The 24,275-nt window shown below is 38.2% G+C and overlaps 1 protein-coding gene across 1 annotated transcript in view; it reads right to left on the reverse strand.

The window, feature by feature from the left end:
- Vps13D (vacuolar protein sorting 13D) overlaps positions 1–24,275 on the reverse strand; it is an 866,734-nt gene that overhangs the window by 688,541 nt on the left and 153,918 nt on the right. Inside the window, 3 exon segments of the mRNA XM_068226303.1 lie at positions 9,195–9,339; positions 9,474–9,663; positions 15,355–15,553. Coding sequence (XP_068082404.1) covers positions 9,195–9,339; positions 9,474–9,663; positions 15,355–15,553 — 534 coding nt within the window.

Genomic DNA, 24,275 nt, shown 5'->3' on the forward strand with positions numbered 1-24,275 from the left:
TTGCCTGGTGTGAAAATGGGAAACCACGGAAAACAATCTTCAGGGCTGCCGACAGTGGGATTCAAACCTACTGTCTCCCGGATGGAAGCTCACAGCCGCGCACCTCTACGCGCATGGTCAACTCGCCCGGTAAATCTTTATTTGATAATGGAATATTGTAGGCTCTGTTGAGCATGCTCAAAAAGGAAATTTTTTTGTGTGCTTTGGGATGGTGCAAAACATTCCGTATAGTATTTAATGTTTGGGTGGGCTTTCTAAATATTGTGTAGGGCAGAGTTTCTTTTTTTCCTTTCTATTGTTAAATCTAAAAAACCGAGTTTCCTCTTATTTTCAGTTTCCAGTGTAAATTTAATCTAGCAAATTGGTACTATTGTTAATTTTGTCTTCTATTATTTCAAAGATATCATCTACGTAAACTACAAATACTTAACTGAGGCTGTTTTAGAAGACACAGTACTACAGATTGTCAGTAAAGGCCCAAAACACAATTGGCTAAGCTATCAACAGAAAAAAATACATCACCACCATTGCCGAAGTTGAACAAATAATATCTCAATAACAAAAGACTAACAAAAATAAGGTACGATGTCAAGAAGAAACTCCAAGAACTTTTTAAAACTCAGAAGTCTAACACATCCAACTCTCCTACCCAAGGAATTAAAGATTTAAAACAAAAGATTCAAGAAAATAATTTTATAATTACCAAAGCAGACAAAGGAAAAGTATCAGTCATCATGCACAAACAGATTATATACAAAAAGCAGAATCATTCATTTCAGACAACACTTTCATCAAACTTAAAAACCTGTTAATCATCATCATCATTTTACAGTTCCTGTTTCCCGCGTACTGTTGGCGAGCATCTTCCATTCTGTCTTGTTGAGGTACGTTCTGTTGTTAATGATATCATCCAGTGTCCTTCCCCGATCTGTAATGTCCATCCAGAGGGTTCTTGGTCTTCCCACCATCCGTTTTCTTGCCACATGTCTCTCCAAGTTAACATATGCTGTCCTTGTTGGCTCCATCCTCATTACATGCCCAATCCACCTCAGTCTGGACATGCTGACCCGATCTAACAATGATGTAACAATCCCAGCTTCCTTCCTAACCACATCATTCCTCAACTTGTCCAGTTTGGTTTAAGATTGGTATGAAGTACTGATTGAACATCACCAGCTTTGATTTTGTTGGTACTTTGGGATCCCAGAGGAGTGTTTGTACTTGCTGGTAAAAGTGAGAGCTCATCTGCACTCTATTTGCCCCCTCCTTTCTGGCTAGTGTATCTCAAGATATTACACTGCCGAGGTATGTAAAGCTTTCCACACTTTCTAGTGGATGGTTTCCTAGCATGATGTTTGCTGGTTGTCCCTGTCTGTTTATTGCCATCACTACTGTTTTGAGTTTGCTTATCTTGAGATTGAACTCCTGGAACTTACCTTCCATTCATTGAGTCTCGACTGTACTTCTTCCTCAGTTTCTCACCAGATCATAACATCATCAGCGAAGGCCACTGCATTTAGTTCACCAGAGGTTTTCTTGACCTCCTTCATTACGTCATCTACGATGGTGATAAACAATAATGTGGATAGTGAACTGCTTTACTAGACTCTACTTTCGGTCTTGAACTCGGATGAATGTCCGTCACACAATCGCACACAGCTGGTACAGTTCTCATACAGCATCTAAACTTTCCTCACCAGTCCCTCTGGCACATTCCTTTTTCTAAGGCATTCCCATATATCTCTCTTGCAATGCTGTCATATGCCTTCTCAATGTCAAGGAAAACCATAAACAGATCTTTGTCTTTTCCCCAATATTTTTCCATTAACATACGGACACTGAAGATTAGGTCTGTTGTGGACCTGTTAGGCCTGAAGCCATACTGTTCCTCTTCAAACTGTGGCTCTAAGATGACTTGCAATCTGCTCTCTAAGATTTTCTCAAGAATCTTAAGCCCGGTAGTTGGAGCATTTTCAGCAATTTCCTTTCTTAAACCGGGGGATAATGACACCCTTGCTCCAATCAGTAGGTATCTTACCGTCTTTCCAAACTGCATTGAGCACTCTGTGTAGCCACTGTAAACCCTGGACTCCTGGTGTTTTAATCATGTCTGTGCTGCTTCTGTTTCTGCCCATATAATGGGAGGTTCCTTCCTAACCACATCATTCCTCAATTTGTCCAGTTTGATTTAAGATTGGTATAAAGTACTGATTGAACATCACCAGCTGGCCACCACATGGCCAGGTTTCCATTAGGATCCCCAATTGCTTTGATGGTTTCAACTGAATTCCTTTTGTTTTTGATCACTCTGAACAATAGTTTGATATTGCCTCTGCTGTCTTCCTTCACTTTTTGAGTAAATTTCTCCCAGCACTTTAACTTCTCCTCTTCTACTACCTCTACCGTCCCATCGTCGCCATAAGACCTATCTGTGTCGGTGTGACGTAAAACAAATATCAAATAACAAAAAATATTCTACTACTCCTTTAACTCTCAATTCCTTGTCCCGGTAAACTTGCTGGAGGTCTCTGATCTTCCCCTCATCCCTTACCTGTTCTGGCTTGGATTCTCCTTATCTCCTTCTTTTTGTGCTATATTCCTTTCCTTTATTGAGGATCTTACTCTTTCATTCCACCAGGGTCTCTCTTTTTCCCTTACTCTCACAGTTGTCTTCCGGCAAAACCTCTATTGCTTCTTTCATCAAGGTGTTTTTAAATCTTGTCCACTCTACCTCACCACTCTCCACTTCTTCTGTATGCAGTTGTCCTCTTATACTGTCCTGATAGTCGGTCCTTTTTTCAATCTGTTGTAGTTCCCACAACTTAATCTTAGGTAATTTCCTGGTTGTTAACAATGGTTAAAAAATATAAAATTCATTCTCAGCGACAATGAAATATTTAATTTGATGAATATGAACCCATGATTACCATTAGCTCGAGCTTTACCAAAAATACATAAAGCCGACATTCCTACAAGACCAATTTTAGGAATAGTCCTACTTAAAAAACTTCAAAATTCATCCATAGTTTCTTACAAAAGTATTATACTTTCCAAAGTAAAATTTCATTAAAAAAACTCAATAGAATTCTGCAACATTACCAAAAACATTAAACATAAGCCTTTCTTTACCTTAAATGCATACATGTCCCCAAAATGTATTCTAATATTCCACTTAAAGAAACACTCATTTTAATCAAGAAGAATTTAATGCAGAATAACAAACCGAGCATCCAAGATATAGAGGAATTTATGTCCCTTCTAGACTTTACTCTTAATAACAACTACTTCTCATTTAACACCACAATACACCAACAAAAAAGACTGACACTGGGAGCTCCAGCTTCTGGCATTCTTGCTGAAATTAATATGGAACATATAGAAAAATAAGGAACTAAATAATGCTAAGGGAATTGTGCTCTGGCTGAGATACGTAGATGATATCTTTGTGATAATAGACTACCAAATTAACAATAGCACAGATTTGCTAGCACAAATTAATAATTTAGACCCATACATTTAATTTACAATGGAAACTGAAAATAAGAGGAAAATCAATCATTTAGATTTAACAAAAGGAAGAAAGAAAAAGAAACTGTCCTACACAATATTTAGAAAGCCAAACAAATATTCCATTATCACATAAAGATTTACAAAAATTAATTAACTTCATATATAAAATAGTAATCAGTAATGAATACATGAAAAACTACATTGACAAACTATCGACCAAAATCAAAAGCAAACCACAAACACAACTCATAAAAGTACAGACTAACAAGAAGGAAATTGCCACTTTTACCTACAATAACAGCAACATCTACTAAATTACCAATTTTTTCAATAGGCATAATTTCAATATAGCTTTCCATACAAACAACACTACAACGTAATTCTCAGTTCAATATAGACAAAAAAATGAAATTTCTTACGTTAGCAAACAACACTAATCAATAATTACTTATAACCATCCCAGCCTAACAAAAAATAAGAGATACCTAAATTCCAGAATATATAGGCTAAAATGTGCAGATTGCAAAACATCTTATATTCAACAAACAGGGTGAAACTTTTCATTATGATACCAGGAACACATCAAAGCAGCGAGACACAATAGATATTCGGCCATGAGTTCACACGTGACAGACTTAAATAATAAATTTACCACAAAAGAGAAAGATTCAACAATCCTACATACATTAAATAAAGATAAAGTAATGAATATCCTTGTCTGGCCCTGCAGTGCAGGGGGGCAACACGTCCGCCTGTCACCCGGCGACCCCGGGTTTGATTCCCAGCCAGGTCAGGGGTTTTTAATTGTAAATGGGGACTGGGTGTTTGTGTCGTCCTTAACATTCCTTTCCTCACATTCAACACACTACACTTCTGCAATTCCAATTACACACAGGTTCATATCATATGGTGCAAGTAGGGGCAAAAGATCTCTATAGGTCGACGCCCCGAACAAATAGCATTAAAAAGAAAAATGAATATCCTTGAACTCATTATATTGAAATAGATAAAAACAGAATCCTAAATTTAATACTAATGAGATTACTGAAAGCATTAACATATTCCTAAAAGATTTCAAACTTAGATTTACAAACAAAATTAGAAAAGAGAAACCGAAAAAACAACAAATACGGCTGTTCTCAACCCTCCACTAGTTCCATTCACCTCAACACTACCCCTACTTTCCCCTCAGTTTTCCCTCTTGACCCTCTCACTCATCAGCTGCTCAATACATATACTCAGCCAACAAGGAGGATACTCGAAGCAAGCCCAATGGGAACAGCGAAGAGGTGAGCAATTTGTCATCTTTTCACAATTTCCAACACTACAAGGTTTTTTTAACCTCTACAACCATTCTTTTCTTCTCTTTTCATTTCAGACTCCTAACTACACATGTATTATCGAAAGATAACAAAACATTCCAACCAAACTTCAACTACGGTTTAAAGGAATTTCCCAATGTCCAAATAAAAACTTAAAATCCACAAGAACTTAAGTAAACAGCATTAATTTCACACATATACATTCAACCAACTGTAAATATTAATCTAATTACAACAGTGTTAATGACAGTAACAACTAGCTCCTAGAAGAGGAAGAAAAGAAAACAAACCTCGGCAAACCTTTTTCATTAGTGAGTGTTATTCTTCATAGACTGGAGCATTACCATGCTTCCTTTACTTTTACCAAAAATTTTACCAGTGTTTAAACAATTTTAAATCACCTAATGTTTTATTGTCATTGTCAGTTTTTGTACTGCATGCTCTTTTTGCCGAGTATGTCCCACAAATCGGGACGAAACATGTACTAATTAGATGTTAAGCTAAGTCCAAAATTAGACGATAAGTTAAGCTTATGTAATCATAGATTATTTTCTTTTGCTAGAGGCTTTACTCATTCAACATTAAAAACTTCATATCTGGTCCGTATTGAAAGGAGATAACATACAATACAAGGAAATTTCATTGATCCACCTTTTCTCAATATTATTATATATTATTATTATGTACTAGTGGACCCATGCGCTGCTCCACAGCATTCCTTATAAATAGGTCAGATAACTCATCTTGATATGCCTGTCATAGTCATATTGTTTTCCTACCCATTTGAATAATTTTATGAACATTTAATACCGATAATATAGTTTATGGATTTTCCAAAAATAAAAAATGTGTTTATTTTTAAAGAAGATTCCAAATACCATTTTTAACATCTGTAACATCTTCAGTTGTACGATCCCGCCCGTATGTGTGCCTTGCCCTACAGTTTTCTTTCCCAAACAGTAAGTCATAATATGTTTACTATACCGACAGGGAACGAACTTTGTCTTAAACGGCATTCAGTGTGTCACAGTTCATCTCAGCTACCCCAAAGACTATGAATTTGTCATTGATATTGTCATTTTCGGATTTTTATGTTTCACCCCCTTCCTTTAGGGGTGCTAGGGGTTTCTTGTCCCTACAGTAAATTTTCCAGATAAAAGCAGAAATAAGTTTTAAGGAACACATCTTAATCTTCACACACTGTTGGGTAGGCAACCCGCTGATCGGACTTGCCTTGCTGTTTGCTTATCTTCCCCTATTTTATTCTTCACCCCTTAGTGCCGAACTACCAATCAGATTTCGTTCAAACCACTTCATAATCCCTCTCAGATGTAATAAGAACAAACTGTGAAAATTTCAGCAAAATCGGTCCAGTAGTTTTTGAGTCTATTAGCTTCAAACATACCAACATCCAATTTTATATACACTGACTGATAGAGCAAATGCAACACCAAGAAGGAGTGGTTCGAAAGGGATGAAAGTTGGGGAAAAAACAGAGACGGCATGGACGAATAATTGATGTTTATTTCAAACCGATATGCAGGTTACACAATGCGCATGGCATCGACTCAGTAGGATGTAGGACCACCACGAGCGGCGATGCACGCAGAAACACGTCGAGGTACAGAGTCAATAAGAGTGCGGATGGTGTCCTGAGGGATGGTTCTCCATTCTCTGTCAACCATTTGCCACAGTTGGTCGTCCGTACGAGGCTGGGGCAGAGTTTGCAAACGGCGTCCAATGAGATCCCACACGTGTTCGATTGGTGAGAGATCCGGAGAGTACGCTAGCCACGGAAGCATCTGTACACCTCGTAGAGCCTGCCGATCACCATACCCCTCGTAAAGTCGTCTGTCTGCTGGAAATGCCTCCGTTGACGGCGGCCTGGCATTCTTAGCTATACACGTGTCCTGTGGCACACGACAACACGTACTACAATGACTGTCGGCTGAGAAATCACGGTACAAATTGGGCCATTCGCCAACGCCGTGTCCCATTTATCGTTCGCTACGTGCGCAGCACAGCGGCACATTTCACATCATGAGCATACCTCAGTGACGTCAGTCTACCCTGCAATTGGCATAAAGTTCTGACCACTCCTTCTTGGTGTTGCATTTGCTCTGTCAGTCAGTGTATATATATTGAAAAAAAGGTGGATCAATCAAATTTTCTTTTATTGTAGTGGCTTTACGTCGCACTGACACAGATAGGTCTTATGGCAATGATGGGATAGGAAAGGCTTAGGAGTTGGAAGGAATCAGCTGTGGCCTTAATTAAGGTACAGCCCCAGCATTTGCCTGGTGTGGAAATGGGAAACCATGGAAAACCATCTTCAGGGCTGCCAACAGTGGGATTCGAACCCACTATCTCCCAGATGCAAGCTCACAGCTAATCATAGATTAGCCATTTAAATGTATCAGAATGTGGAAACCATACCTTAAAACCAAAGTTGTGCATATGTGCATTTTGTGGAATGTGATAAAAACTGTAGAAGATTCTTCAATGTCTTAAAAAAGAAAATATTTCACAATCTTTGATGAAGCTCACAGATTGGGAAAGAACTAGTTTAAGTCTATAAGTTTAGCAGTGGATGAAAACTACACTGGGGCACTGTCCATTCACAATCAAGCGTAAACGATTAAATGACCGGAAAAGAATGCAGCTTACATGTGATAAACTTCATGATCTGACTGTATTGACTTACGCTATAGTTACACAAAATTTCTTACAAAGAAATTATAAAAGCTCAATCGACCTATTCAATACAGTACACATAAACTTTTAATAACAGTACATGTTTCAAACCCCGATTGTATCTTCTTGCTTGTTGCTGCAAATGTAGTTCTCTGTTATCAGCTAGGATATTCAGATCATCATACAAACTGCTGTTCTTTTCCCTTTTTGCCTAGAACATTCCCTTCCAGTACACAAGACACTACCAACTAGAGACTACAAACTTAGCAACTTAAAAAAAAAAAGAAGAAGAAAAAAAAAAAAAGAATCATATCTCTTGAGAATTTGAGACTTATGTTAATCAATATTATGTATTTCAGTAAGATCACACGTTTTTTAATTAATAATGGTGTGTGGCCTCCAGAGAGGCCTGATGCAGGTATTTCTAGTTGATTCATGTAGGCAACCTGCGTGTCTGTGAGGATATGGGCCTACCTATGATATATTCTAATGATGAAGACAGCCCAAATTCCCAGTCCCTGAGTCATCAGAGCTAACCAATAAAAGTTAAAATCCCTGACCAGCCAGAAATCAAATGTGGGACCCTTGGACTAATCATTTAGCCACGGAGCTGGGCATATTTAAGATGAGTCTACATAAAATCATACAAAGAAAGTAACAATAAAATATGGCCAAACATTTAGGACACATTCCTCACATGTAGAAGAAAAAAATATGTTATATGAACATGCGTCCAGAAATGCTTTATTTCCATGTTAAAACTCTTTTTCTACAACTCTACATTATTCATTGAAAACACACACGAACAGAAGGTACCAGCATACCACATGAAAGTCTTTCTTACATGAAATGTTTAAAATGCCCTCCGTAAGCATTGATATGTGGATCAACCTGTCAGGATTCAATGCGACGGCCAAGGTTATGAAAAAAATATTCCATACATTTCTTCAAAATATATTCCTGCAGGCTAACAAGGCAATGAGCGAGTCAATTTGTTTCATTACTCATTACTTCATGTACTGGCTAACAGAAAAGATGGAAAGTATAAAAAAATGAGTAATGCAAGACCTCATCTGAAACACAAAATAGAACGTTTGAAATTAAATCTTCACCAGTATGAGAAGAAAGAGTTTTAGTGGAGTAAATTGGCCATAATGATATCTATACCTGAGTGCTTACATAGGTGAAGTCGCTGATTAATGAGGGGCTGGAAAGAAAGCCAGAGCCTTCATGGTAGAGTTGGACATAGCTGTCTAAAACTCAAACCTAGTACTTCTTTGGGCTTTAGAACCGACTTTTCTGCAGAGCAGTCTCATAAGGTAGTAAATGGTGACAAAATTTGACAGTCAACCCTTCATGAAAGAAAGTAATATAGGACTGGGACAAATAGCAATAGAAAGGTACTTACATAGTTTGTATTTGATCCTTTCAAGGCTGTTCCTTTGCCACCACACTAGCATTACAATTTTCTGCTTCAATTTAATGTATGTATCTTTTTTTTTACAATCAATATTCATTTATTCATAACAGCACCAAGTTGAATTTAAAATTACTCATATCTTAAATTTATAGAAGGTATTTAAATCACTAAGGCAAAGCCAAAGAAATCAAAACACTGAAGTATATCACAAATCTAGTAAAAGAAGTACCGATAAATAACATTCTCACCTGTCATAGAGTTTCTTATGCAAGTCCTGTTCGGTAAAACTATTCATTAGATCATTTGAAGTTTGAGATGCTGACAGAAATGGTTGAACTTCTAATTCACTAGCTTCACTTCCCGGTGGAGTAGAACAAGGTGTTTGGAATTCATCTATAGCAAGAAGAGAGGGGGAAAAAAAAAAATCAGTACTCATCAAATAAGCTGTTTAACTTTGCAATAATACAGACTAATCAGAATAATTAGAGTAGTATAAGAAGAAGATTTATGAATCTTAACAATCTCACCTTCTTCCTCTTCTTCACTATCCTTCACCTGGCTGCTGTTCTTCAGTGTTTCAATGTCAGTCTGGTTGCTAAAGTGAAATTTCCCAAAGTCAACCACAACAATGAGAGAGTTTTTATCACAGAAGTGTTCCACTAGTATGATCTGGGGTGCAGATATATCCAACTCAATATCCCAAACTTTGCGATCAATCTACATATAGAGAAAGAGACATGAGTTTACCATATAAATCATGATACAGATTTTATTTAGACTTCCATACAGAGAGAGACAGAAAGACAGACCGAGAGGGAGAGAGGTTTTAAATTTTTTCTTTTCCTTTTTGAACAATGCACTAATTTGGATGGAACTGTTAACAGGGTCAGAGAACAGCATGATGCTACTCAAACCCAGATGATGAAATAGTTCCACTATTGTACACAATACACAAAATATACTGTACCTACAAATTATTTACAATAATTATCACAGTTCAGTTTTCTCTGTGTAGTATAATTAATAACTTTTAAGTCCCACTGTCTATTTAAAATTTATTTGAGATGCCAAAGTGCCAGACTTTTATCCCACTGAAGTTCTTTTACGTGCCGGTAAATCTACCAATACCTGATGTATTTGAGTACCATGGGACTGAGACAGGATCAAACCTCCATCTTAGGGTCAGAAGGCCTATTGTCTGAGCCACTCTGCCCAATTTTTTTTTTTTAACAGTCTGCTTTATGTCACACCGATGGTGGGATAGGAAAGGGCTAGGAGTGGAAAGGAAGTAACTGTGGCCTTAATTAAGGTACAGCCCTAGCATTTGCCTGGTGTGAAAATGGGAAACCATGGAAAAACATATTCAGGGTTGCCGAGAGTGGGGTTCAAACTCACAACCTCCCAAATGCAAGCCGAGAGCTATGTGACCTAAACAGCACAGCTGTTGCTCGGTCAGCCCAACTCTTAAACATATCTATTTACACTATTACTTTTAATAAGGTTATTGGTTTTACATTCCATTAACTACATTTTTATGGTTTTCTGAGATGCTGAGTGCTGGAATTTTACCTCGCAGGAATTCTTTTAAGTGCTAGTAAATCTACAGACACAAGGCCGATGTATTTTAGCATCTTAAATACCATCGGGCTGAGACAGGATTGAACCTGCCAAACCAAACCCCATGGTGCAACAACCCTGAAGGTCCTTGGCCTACCAAGCGACCGCTGCTCAGCCGGAAGGCCTGCAGATTACGCAATGTTGTGTGGTTAGCACGACTAATCCTCTCGGCCATTGTTCTTGGCTTTCATAAGTCATCAGATAGTTCCCCAACTGTAATCACGTAGGCTGAGTGGACCTCAAACAAGCTCTTAGATCCAGGTAAAAAAAACTGACCTGGCTGGGAATCGAAGCCGAGGCCTCAAGGTAAGAGGCAGGCACGCTACCTCTGAACCGCACCGATTTCCTGTATCTATGGATGAAATGAAGGCCAGATTTCCTTGAAGTGGTAAAGTATGATGGAAAAAAGAAGTTCAGACCCAATCTTGTTGTTGACTACAACTGTGGAATGGGTCGTGTTGATTCCCATGACCAGAGTCTCACATTATTCCCCTTGATGAAGAAGTATGTAAAAGGATACAAAACAATATACTTCTACATGCTAGACATGACACTTCTGAATTCCAACATCATTCATCGCCTCCTCAACCCTGACACGAAGCAAATAGGCTTTACCAACTTCCGGTCAATTTGGCTGAACAGATGTTGGCAAGCCCTGGGGATACACCACTGAGACTTCAGGGGAGGCACTGGGGACACTTTCCAACCAAAATACCCCCAACAACGAAGAAGGTTATCCCATTAAGGAGATGCAAAGTCTGTGTGACACGGGGTCTGAGGAAGGAATCTTCATTTGAATGCCACCGGTACAAGGTGGCGCTGCACATATATGACTGTTTTATGATCCACTATACACATAAAGACTTCACAAATTACATCTGACAGTAGTTTGGATATTTCCTCTCATTAAGTTGCTGCAAAGCATGCTTTTTTCAGTGTTGGTGATAAAATCATGTAAAGTAATGAAAAGAAATGATACACCAAGGCATAAATAAGTTCAGTTATATGGTATGTGAATGGGTTAAAAACTCCCTCATGCCTGCTTTATCAGACTGCCTAATAGTCCTACTTTTAAGACCTTCCTTCCTACCACATTTACTTTTTAACTACGACAAAAACAGCTTTGTGATCACTAATACCATCTATCATCTCGGTTTCTCTATAGAGCTCATCTGGTTTTATCAGCACCACATCCAGGATATTTTTCCCTCTAGTTAGCTCCATCACTTCCTGAATCAGCTGCCCTTCCCATATTAGCTTATTTGCCATATGTTGGTCCTGTCGTTCGCATTACCTTGCCAATTGACATCTGGTAAATTGAGATCTCCTGTTACAATCACATTCCTTTCCATGTTGTTTCTCACATAGCTGATCATCTTATCAAATAATTCTGAATCAGCATCAATGCTACCCTTTCTCGGTCTGTACACTCCAAAGACATCAAGTTGCCTACTATCTTTAGAAATGAGCCCAACACCTAGAATTTCATATTTTTCATCTTTAACTTTTTCGTAGCTTACAAATTCTTCTTATATCGAAATGAATACTCCCCCTCCTACCATTCCTATCCTATCTCTATGATACACACTCCAGTTCCATGAGAAAATGTCTGCATCCATTATATCATTTCTCAGCCATGATTCAACTCTTAATACAATATATGGTAAGTATATATCTATTAAATTACTTAATTTAATGATACAAAGCAATAACACTAAGTAAGAATGAATGAATGAATGAATGAATGAATGAATGAATGAATGAATGAATGAATGAATGAATGAAAAATGTAAAAATTATCTAACACATCAAAATAATTCTTAAACCTTTCTAAAATTTGAGTTACTGGTGTATTACACTCTATAAGATTGATATTTGGAGCTGCACAGTACTTATTATCCATCATTTCTATAATAATGGTAGTCTTCATATAACTTTCTACAATCGATTATTTGTAATAGCATAAATAACAGGCATACCAGACTATTATTTAAATATACATTCCCATGATACTAATAACTAAACAAAACAATATAACTAGCACAGCTGTACTCTACCTTATGGGAAATTAAAATTAAAAATTTAACAGACTGTTCACTTCTACCCAACTACTACTTAAATAAACATTCTTCATTTCATCCCAGTTATTTCTGGGGTCACTGGAACCACCCAAGCTCACTTTGCTTTTGGCTGGGGTTTTAAGGTAGGCGACTGATGTCACATAATTTTTGAGATGTAAATCTCAATCCAGTATCAACCAGGATACGAACATCAACCTCCTGGGTGGGAAACCAGCAGCTCAGTTACTGAGATAAATTACACCACCCCTACACCCTCCCAGGTGGAGTACTTAAATAATCAATATAATTGAAAACGATCATTCATACTGCACTAGTATTTAAATAAACAATATGAATAACACAGTTCACACTAGTATTTAAATAAACAACAATACTTTAACTATCACAGTAATACTTTACTGGCATAATTCTTACACTTTTTCTTTGAATATAACAACCAAGAACTCGGGTGTGAGTATTGCGCCAGAAATTCCATCGATTGGGGAATATGCTGCATACAGCTTGAGCGACGGCATAAAATGAAGTATGGTGTTGCATGATGTTTTATATTACATGATATTTGTAACATATACACTCTGTTTTACTGCACAATCTTTCCGATACACTGATTCATAAAGGAAATAAAGTACAAAGCAGTGACCTGCATGCATACTGTCACTGCTGGCCTATCATAGTACTGATTAGGCATGGACACATGGAAAGCCTCTTTTTTTTTTTTAAGTTCCGGTCTAAAAAGCCGAGAATTACGACCCAGAGGATTTGTCGTGCTGACCACATGACACCTCATAATCTGCAGGCCTTCGGGCTGAGCAGCGGTCGCTTGGTAAGCAAAGGCTCTTCAAGGGCTGTAGTGCCATGGGGTTATGGGTTGCTTTACGTTGCAATGATATAGATGAGTCTTATGGTGACGATGGGACAGTAAAGGGATAGAAGTGGGAAGGAATCGACCGTGGCCTTGATTAAGGAAAATGCTTCGAAAATGGGAAACCATGGAAAACCATCTTCAGGGCTGCTGACAGTGGGGTTAGAACCTACTATCTCCCGAATGCAAGCTGACAGGTACGTGACCCAAACTGTGAAACCATTCACTCTGTCATTCATTATTATTCACATCACCATCAGAGTTCAGACAAGAGGAGAAGTAATCATTACAAACTTCCTGGACATTATTAGGAATATTGGCACTACTAGAAAAGGAATTATAAATATCTGAAACAATTTTCTCTCACTCCATATTTGCAGCACCTGTAGGTGTTATCTTTAGTTAGCCATGTGTCTCATGCCAGTGTGACAGGCCGCACATACTGCGAGCAAGCTTCAGCTAAAATAACAAGTAAAATACACAGCCTGGGTATCTAGGTCTTTCGCTTTAACCATAACAAATTGTTTACATACAATATATAATGCTGTACTACAAGAAGATTCACAGAAACTTCATAATAGAAACCATACCTTAAGTTAAATTCTCACTTGCAGCTTACGGTATGGTTTTGTTAGTAAGGATAACCTGTTTGGAGTCTGGCTCCATGGCTAAATGCTTAGCATGCTGGCCTTTGGTCACAGGGGTCCCAGGTTTGATTCCCGGCAGGGTCGGGAATTTTAACCATAACTGGTTAATTTCGCTGGCACGGGGGCTGGGTGTATGTGTCGTATTCATCATCATTTCAGCCTCATCAAGACGTGCAGGTTGCTTACGAGGTCAAATGAAAAGACCTGCATGTGGCAAGTTGAACTTGTCCTCGGACACTCCCGGCACTAAAAGCCATACGCCACTTCATTTTTTACCTGTTTCGAGGGGCTTTTTAAGAGATTTTCCTGAGAGCGGTGTTGATGCTACCATCATGTAATTTAAGGATCGCACTGACAGATGGTGCTAAAATCGAGAAATCCAATTTTTTTTCTCACTTAAAAGTTTTCTGCTTGTCCTGTAAAATTTTGCTGCAGCACGATTTAAAGTACGGTTACCTGCAGCACATCACACACAGAGGTACTACAATGAACATATTGTCATTTGCTGATGATATTGTCATCTGGGGAAAGAATGAAGGAGAAATTTAATTACACTTTACACCTTGATGCAGAAAATGAGGAAACTGAAGAATAGGGAATAACAATACACAGAGAGGGAACTATTACAATTGACCTAAATGTTCTAAGCCATAGTAGACCAGGGATGGAATCTTGACAGAACGTGGCGGCGGCAGTGGTTCTTCCCCTTCTTCTTCCTTCTCCAGATCTTTTCCAAATTATATGGGATCGGCACTACATGTGAACTAAGCCCAGTTTTACAGTCGAAGTCTTTCCTGATGTCAAACCAATGTGAAGGGATGTATTCATCATTATGTGTTTCTGTGGTGGCTGCTAGTGTGATGTGTCATATGTGTATGAAGATGAATGCATGAAGACAAACATGTACACCCAGCCCCACACCAGAGGAATTAACCAGACACAACTAAAATCCCTGGACCGGCCAGGAATCGAACCCGAGGCCCTCTGAACTGAAGGTCACCATGCTGACAATTCAGAAAAGGAACTACACAGTGAAAGACACAAATACTCATCTAAAATACTGTATCTAAACAAAAACATAGTTACAAGCAAGGCCACATAGTATCTAGCATGTCACTGTCAAATAAATTCCACACAAGAGTTTAAATAATGTATAATAATAACCTGAGAACAGATGGATGGATAAATTAAACAAACTCACAAGATCTCCCTCTAAAATCTGCGCCCAGTTCTTCATAAGCTCCTCTTTGGTTCTTTGCTTCATGATCTCGTAGCGGTGTCTAGCTGCCATCCGTAACTGAGAATCTGGTTTGTGATGAGGACGAGTGAAAAAATCGACTAACCATTTTACTGCAGTTGGATTGTACACTACATCGAGAGACTGGGAACAGATATGTAACCTGCACAAAACAGCAACAAATTTATCAGTCATAAATGTGTTCTTGAGTAGTAGGATAAAATGGACTCTTCCTACAGTGCTTAAAGAAAAACAAAAGTTTTGTATATTACAATTTCATGTGGTATATGTCAAGGTACCTCAAACATATTTAGAGTATGCACTGTAGCCCAATGTCTGAGACACTTAGTAATGCTAAACCCAGATCAGGTTTGATATTTGTTTGACTGAAGGCAAGTGTCATCCCGGTCAGTTTAACATCACCACTTGTAAGGTTGGTAGTGTATAGTTAGCACGTGTATAACTATGGTAAACATATGTAACTTAAAAGCTTTTCAGTCTGTCGAACACACACGTTAAATATAAGTATTACACTATAACATAGCTGTAAAAAATCATGTTATTGAACAGGGAATAAAAAATATGCACTATTAAACAAAGAATGACATGTTCTCCTTTCTTTCTTCATTCTTTGTTTAATAGCATGTATTTTTATTCCTTGTTTAATAGTGTGGGGTTCTTTTTTACAGGTATGTTACAGTGTAATATTTATATTTAACTTGTGTGTTCGACAGACTGGAGAGCTTTTAAGTTACATTCAACTGAGCTGACACTGGAAAGTATGGCTTCCCTCTTAACAAAATATGGTAAACATGGCAAGAGTACCCATTTCTGCTATTGACCACATTTGAATTGTGACACTGCTGCAAGAGGGATAGCAGCAAGTGGATGTTGCCATTCATGTTGGAGTGAGTCAGAGTTATGCCTCCAAGTATGGAAAAAGTTCCGGGAGACACAAACAGTTGCTCGTCAACAATGCACAGTAAGCCCAGGCAAAACAACACACACGGAGGATCGTATTTATTCCTTTCAGAACATCGAAGGCCCACTGCTACTGCCATCTCATTCCACCAGGATTTTCCAAGGGCCACCGAAGTGAATGTGTCAGACTGCGCAGAGCGAAATAAACTGCAAGACAGACGACTGATATCAAGGAGGTCTGCACCAAAATCTCCTCTTAAACCACACCATAGGGCAGATGGTGTGTGGTGGGCAACAACTCATAGTCCATGGCATCACGAACAATGGAAGCGTACACTCTTTTCTGACGAGGTTACCATAAGATTGTACCCATACAACAGAACATTAGTCTGAGGACAATCTAGTGAGAAATGGAACGAGCCCTTCAATCTGGAGCGTCATCATCAGCAGCAAAGGCATTCCATTTCCATCATATTTTATGGTAGGGTTAAGTTTGGTCAATGTACACCTCGATTCCTATCCAGTGTTACACGACTTTTCTGATATACAGAGACAACATCCTCCAACTTGCAGCTAAAGGACTTGCTGCCACTGTGGGCGAGGGCTTTATGCTATTGGATGTTAATGCTTATACCCATCAAACCAGGGTGGTCAATCAATTCCTTGAGACACATGGTATACAGTGAATGGTGTGGCTGGCATATTCCATGGACATAAACTGTGTAGAAAATGCAAGGCATAAACTGAAGAGAGCAATTGCCCACTGTCCTAATCCTCCTGCTAACATTCAGCAACCAACTGAAGCTGCTATCGAAGAGTGGGATAATCTTCCCCAAAACAAGTAAATTCATTGGCGCTGAGTAAGCCTCACTGTGTTCAAGCATGCCTCATGACTCGAGATGGCTCTACACAGTACTGACCTGCCCACAAAGTGAACGAAAAATTTTGTGTTCAAAATCCCACATTTCCAAATGTGTGCTTTTGTTGTATTTCTGTTGCTTTTGCTTAGCTGACTGCTTGTTGTTTCTCTCAGTATATACTCCTTGTAATGTATAATGTACATACATGCACACAGCAAAATAAAAAGTGAACTAAACCAGAATATGCAAAACCTTTTTGAGCACTGTACCAAACCGAATAAACATGTAGTAATAAAGGGAGAAGGAAATGGAAAATCCTTCTCACAAAGTTTGAAGTAATATTGGTAAATTTTAAGTAAAGACACTCAAATGCTAAGTATATACTGAGGCCGATGAAAAAGAGGCCTTGCAAAGACATTATCATATGACCATCGCAGTCATTGGCTTGGTCGTCAGTATGGTATAGAATCTAGTTATCTTGTTTACATCTGCTGCCTTAATGCCATATATATCGTTATGTTTAACCGTTGTTTCGATTACATTCAATGAGCAATTCTGCTTAGAAGAAAGTTATCTTTGTATGTGCAATATTATTTGTTTATAAATCTGCAGATATGTTATCTTACGTTGTAGTTAAATTTTATAATATATTGTTGGAGAGTGACCATAAACATTTCGGCACTGTATGCAAGATTCCCAGTTTGTAAGGCAAGATACCTCCCACGCGAACCATGTGACCTTGCCGAGGTGGGGAGGCCTGCGCGTCCCAGCGAAGCAGGTAGCCAAGCTGCAGCTGCAACCATATCAGACGGGTATACACAATTATAAAGATGGGAATCTTCCACCTAATCAATACTTTATTGATATATAGCTTCTAAAATATATCTATATCACATTAGTATACAGGACCGGTTTCGACCCCTATTCAGGTCATCTTCAGCTGATCACAGAACCTAATACAAGATGTCCGGGTTAAAGGTATAATAATATAAAATTTAATAACCTGAGAAGTAGTGGAGATATTTACTTGCAATTTGTTTCTACAAGTAGGGTAACTCAAAATGTTTGTTTACATACCTAATAAACCTTGATACGCGCACCATTAGTGGCGCGACAGACATCTAATCGATATTCCACTTCTCTCCAAGTGTTCTGCAGCATTGTAGGCGTAACATTTGCGATAGCTGCACGAATGCGATGACGCAGATCTGGTAGATCACGAACTGGTGTCTGGTACACTTGATTTTCGACAAACCCCCACAGGTAAAAAATCAAGTGGCATAATGTCGGGGCTTCTACGGAGCCAAGCAATTGATGGACTACCTCTCCCAATCCAGCGATCTGGGAACTCACGATGCAAGAAATCCCTCACAACTTCTGCATAATGGCATGGTGCACCATCTTGCTGAAAGATCACATTACGAAGAAGTTGTGGCACAACATACTGCTCCAACATGTCTAGGTGACATGTTCCATTAACTGTAGGCTCCGCGAAGAAGAATGGGCATATCAGTCAATAATCTAGACTGCCACACTTGCAGCCTCCAAAAGGCTGCTATCCCCTTTTTGATGATCCATTCATTAGTCTGGTCTCTCAACAGATATCTGTCTGATATTATAGTCTTATAGTCAATTAGTTTCATGTCTGTATTGATGGTTTAGTATACACAATTATAAAGATGGGAATCTTCCACCTAATCAATACTTTATTGATATATAGCTTCTAAAATATATCTATGTCACATTAGTATACAGGACCGGTTTCGAACCCTATTCAGGTCATCTTCAGCTGATCATACAACTGGGAAAATCAAGGAAACCTTTGGAAAAAAGAAAACTATGTGTATGAATATTAAGAGGTCAGCTGGAAAACCACGTCTAAGGAAAGAAGACAAGGCAGAAAGATGGCAGGAACATCTCCAACTCTTGTGTCAAGATAAAGATGTAGGCTGTTGATGCTGATGAAATACAAGACCCAGTTTTGAGGTCAGAATTTGACAAAGCTTTGAGAGACCTCAATGGGAACAAGGCACCTGGAAATGATGACATCCCCTCTTAATTACTGACTGCCTTAAGAGAAACCAGCAAGACAAGGTTATTCTACTTAGTGTGTTAGATGAATGATACAAGAGAAGTGCCATCCGATTTTTGGCAGAATGTTGTTATACCTATTCCCAAGAAAGCTGGTGCTGATAAGTGTGAAAACTACCGCACCGTTAGTTTAGTATCTCACGCCTGCAAAATTTTTACACGTATTATTTACAGCAGAGTGCAAAGAAAAGTTGAAACCGAGTTGGGAGAAGATCATTTTGGCTTCAACAGAAATGGAGGAACACGTGAAGCAATCCTGACTTTTACGTCTGATCTTAGACGAAGGACACACCCATGTACACGCATTCGTAGATCTAGAAAAGGAATTCAATAATGTTGATTGGACCAAGCTACTTGAGAATATGAAGGTGATTGGGATCCGATACCGAGAATGAAGAATTATCTACAATCCATATAAAAATCAGTCTGCAGTGATAAGAACCGAGGGCTTTGAAAAAAGAAGCAGCAATCCAGAAAAAATTGAGGCAAGACTGCAGTTTGTCTCTTTCCATTTTCAACAGGTGGTAAACAAAATCAAAGAGGAATTTGGAAAGGGAATCACAATCCAAGGAGAGGAAATCCAAACCTTGAGATTTGCCAATGATATTGTTATTTTATCTGAGACTGCTGAAGACCTGGACAAATTGCTGAATAGTATGGACAGAGTCTTGGGGAAGGAGTACAAGACAAAAATAAGTAAGTCCAAAACAAAAGTAATGGAGTGCAGTCCATAGCCTGCTGCGATATAATTTAAGCATCGGCAATATCCGTTTTCCCCCAATCATTTATGGAACTCTTTCCCTTATCATACATTCTTCCTGCTAAGCTATTAATGTGGAGCTTTTCTTTAGCCATGAGCGACCTACAACGAGAACTCACAATGGATATCTAAAACATGCGATATCACTATGCACAGGAACATCATACCGGAAAATAACCATTTATCCTATCCCTACCAACAAGTAACAGAAAGTAATGCTCATGAGATTTCCGATTATTAAATGTTAAACATTAATTTTTTGAAACCACCTATTCAATACTGGTTGAGTCTTTATGACTATAACAATGTCATTACATTAAGTTTGAGTATGGTACATGTTTCGCCTGGCATTGCAGGCATCACCAGCCATTAATTGTATCTCCAAGTCAGAGCTCTGAGTGGATGCTAATCCTAAAATAGCATGCTAATCCTAAAATAGCATCCACTCAGAGCTCTGACTTGGAGATAGAATTAATGGCTGATGATGCCTGCAATGCCAGGCGAAACATGTACCATACTCAAACTTAATGTAATGACACTATTATAGTCATAAAGACTCAACCAGTATTGAATAGGTGGTTTCAAAAAATGAATGTTTAACATTTAATAATCGAACTTCAATATGGTCAATATGAAAATAATCACTTGTAATAGATTTCCGATTTCCGGAAAATTAGTAGTTGCAGATTTCTCCGTTTGGTGCTGACAGATGACCCCTGAACAATGGGTTCAGCATGTCTTGGCTTGAAGCAGAAAGTTTACACACGCAAAACTTTGCAGATTAAGGGTTTGCTATTCAAGTATTTTGGTTTCTCAAACACTTCAGTTGTTGCTGAAGCTATATGTCTCATAATAACTGAAATGAAGTTCCTGGAGACCAGTTAACCAAGTGAAGTGGAATGAATTTCACTTTCAGTGCACACGAGGAAGTTACTAACTTTCAAAGACGGCAGTAAATATTTCTCCAAGTTCTTTCTCTTATATCTCTTTGGTAACTTAGAGACAGCACTTTCTATGAACTTCTGTATTACGCACAAAAGTGATAAAAATCTACAGATGGGTAATGGAATGTGGAGTTCTTGACGCACTTAAAAAATTAGATCCACAAGGGCAGAATGGCAGTTAGTAGTGATCAGCTTGCCTTTGCAAGCAGAACAGGCTACCTCAGCCACGATCTTCTTCACTATAAAACCTCCTATGTCTGCCAGAGAAGATAACTGTATGATAGTCTGCACAGGAACTGAAACAAGTGAAATGCTTCCACTAAATTTTTTAACTAAACAAACTGGAATTTAATGAAATTATAAATATGATTTATTTTACTACATACCCTGAACATCATGCAGACAATCCAAGATAGGTAGAGTGGAATTTGTAAAGATGTTTCAGGATTCTCACAAGCATTACCTTCAGTTACTTGTTGGTAGAGATAGGACAAATGGTTATTTTCCCGTATGATGTTCCTGTGTATCCATTACAGTGTAGTATTAGGTTGGAGTATTAGGATATAAAAGCAACATAATACAAGTTGCAGTATATAAATATCGACGACAGAAAAAATAATGCACGCTAAATCATTCGTAATAACTAGGGCTCGGATGTTTAAGACCTAAAAATAGCCCAAATAAGCAAGCAAATATGACTTCAAAAGTGACGAAATATGACGTAAAAATTACAAAATATGACCCGAAAATGATTAATCTAAATATGGCCATTTTAAAATAATTTATAAATCGAAACGGCAATTCCTTTGATACATATTTCTTAACTAAATTCTTTATTCTTACTTTCATATTCATTTTCTGAATATACATGTTTAGCAGTTATTCACAGTCTATTGTCCTCGATTTTCTTATAAAAAATGTTTGAATACATACCTATAAAGTACTAAGTTTGCTAAGATTATCAGATCACACAGTATTTTAAAAGTCAAAACAGGTACCCTTCATTGGTGGTATACGATTGATTTCTAGTTTTCTCATATTTAAAAAAAATATATATTTTGGATCGTTTAAGCCCAGATTACATTAATATTACTAAAATGTGTTAAAGTTTAAATTGAGCACCATGAAATGAACTAAATAGATGTCTTTCGATACATTATGGTATGGTGGAAGGGCAAATAGTGCAAACTCACAGAAGTTTTCCTTCTTCTCCGCGGGTGGTATTGAACTGTATGACAAGATTAATCTTCAAAGCATCAGACACGAAAGACCTCCGATTTTCACTTAACACGTTCTTGTAAGAAGAGAAGCTCCTTTCTACGTCACAAGACGATATTGGTGCATATTTAAATAATATTAAATCACGGCTGTTGAGTATGCACTCATCCTGAAATGTACTGGTGCCTCCTCCTCTAAGAACATTATTTATCTTGCAAACATAGTGAAAAGCGTCACTTTGATTTAGCACATTTTTTAAAGTTTCCATTTTACACTGACGCCAACTATTCCAAGTGATTGTTGTGCTGAAAGTTCAACATTTATCCCAATTTCAATACTTGCCTGAATTTCTAAGCTAGCAGCTTCTACACGAGCAATTGCACTCGATATAATTCCAAAGTTCGACTTAATATATGCCAGACTTTCTGACAAACTGTAGGAAAACAATTCCTGTGCAATCTTGAAAGAAGAGGCAGAGTATTCCACTTGTGTTAACTACGGATGTGATATGGAAAAGCAGTTTTGTGAATGCTAGTTCTCATTCGGAAAGTTCACAATGATTTTGCACAGCTACAGCTGTCGCCAAACCGCCGAAATATGACCGAAATGATGTTTCTATGAAAATAGCTCAAAATAAGACCTTATGACAAAAAATAGCCAAAATATGCATTTATATGACAAATAAAAATCACTTAATTGTGACAATAATCACCTGATTTTCACCAAAATCCAATCAGGTCAGAAAATAGAGACAAAGAAAAAATATGACTTTTCCTAAACATCCGAGCCCTAGATTACTAAAGAAATGGTGAAAGGGTTCTTGCTGTAACCGACGTATACTACACAGTTTAATATTTAAAAAATGTATCAGCATGAAAGAAACTGTTGTTACTACGGGATTTTCAATATATGCCGTACTTGCTATAGCTTACTACTACTACTACTACTACTACTACTCCTACTCCTCCTCCTCCTCATTGGCTGTAACTCTATCCGAGTATATATAACTTCTTTCTGCATACATTAACCAGTTCAACTCAGTTTATGGATGTGTTTGCAATGACTAAACAGAAGAATCCTGGCATAAAACATACACCCACACAAATCACACTTAATGGATGGAGGAGGGCGGGGTTGTAATTGACCGAGTTTTCTTGCTTGTCGCTTGGCCTCTTGATGTCTGCGGCGTTCTATTTCAAACAAGTTGACAGTGGTGGATGTAGTGTTCTGCCACAGTGAACGGTCCATAGCACATTCTTCCCATGTCTGTATATTTATACCAGGTGTCTTCATGATGTGTTTCAGCTGGTCCTTAAAACGCTTAAGAGGGACTCCATGAGGTCTACTGCCAGAGCAAAGTTCACCATAAAAATTTGGCGGGGAAGATTGGTATCACCCATGCGGTGAAAATGGCCTAACCATCTCAGTTGATGACCGACGATTGTTGCCTAAATGCTATTTAGCTGCGCTTTGTCGAGAACTGATGTGTTGGTCACATCGTCCTCCCACTTAATATTTAAGATGTATCTCATTTTCTGTTGATGGAAGCGCTCAAGTTTTTGATATCACGGCGATAGCGTGTCCAAGTTTCACAGCCATACAGCAGCAGCATGGAAATGACAACAGCTTTGTACACCATGAGTTTGGTATGCAGTTTTAAGTCGTTATTCATGAAGACTCTGTGCATTAACTATCCGAATGCTGCATGAGCAGCCCCAATTCATATATCAACGTCTTGTTTGCAGGTACACCGTTTAGAAAAAATGCTTCCAAGTTATGGAAAGTGATCAACCTTTTCCACTGTTGTGTCTAGGATGGAGATACTAAACTCAGGAAGAGTTAATCCTGGGGCAGGTTGTGCAAGTACCTTGGTTTTTTTTTGCATTAATGGCAAGACCAAAGCGATCACATGCAGTTTCAAAGGAATTGACTGACTGTTGTAGTTCTGCAGGTGTTCGAGCAAGAGATGTTGTGTCCTCGGCATACTGCAGTTCTGACACCCGGGTAACTACTACTATTACTACTACTACTACTTCTTCTTCTTCTTCTTCTTGCTGCAGTACAATATTTATTGTACGTATTTACGTCTGA

Source organism: Anabrus simplex, chromosome 2 (assembly GCF_040414725.1).
Source record: "Anabrus simplex isolate iqAnaSimp1 chromosome 2, ASM4041472v1, whole genome shotgun sequence".
Taxonomy (NCBI): domain Eukaryota; kingdom Metazoa; phylum Arthropoda; class Insecta; order Orthoptera; family Tettigoniidae; genus Anabrus; species Anabrus simplex.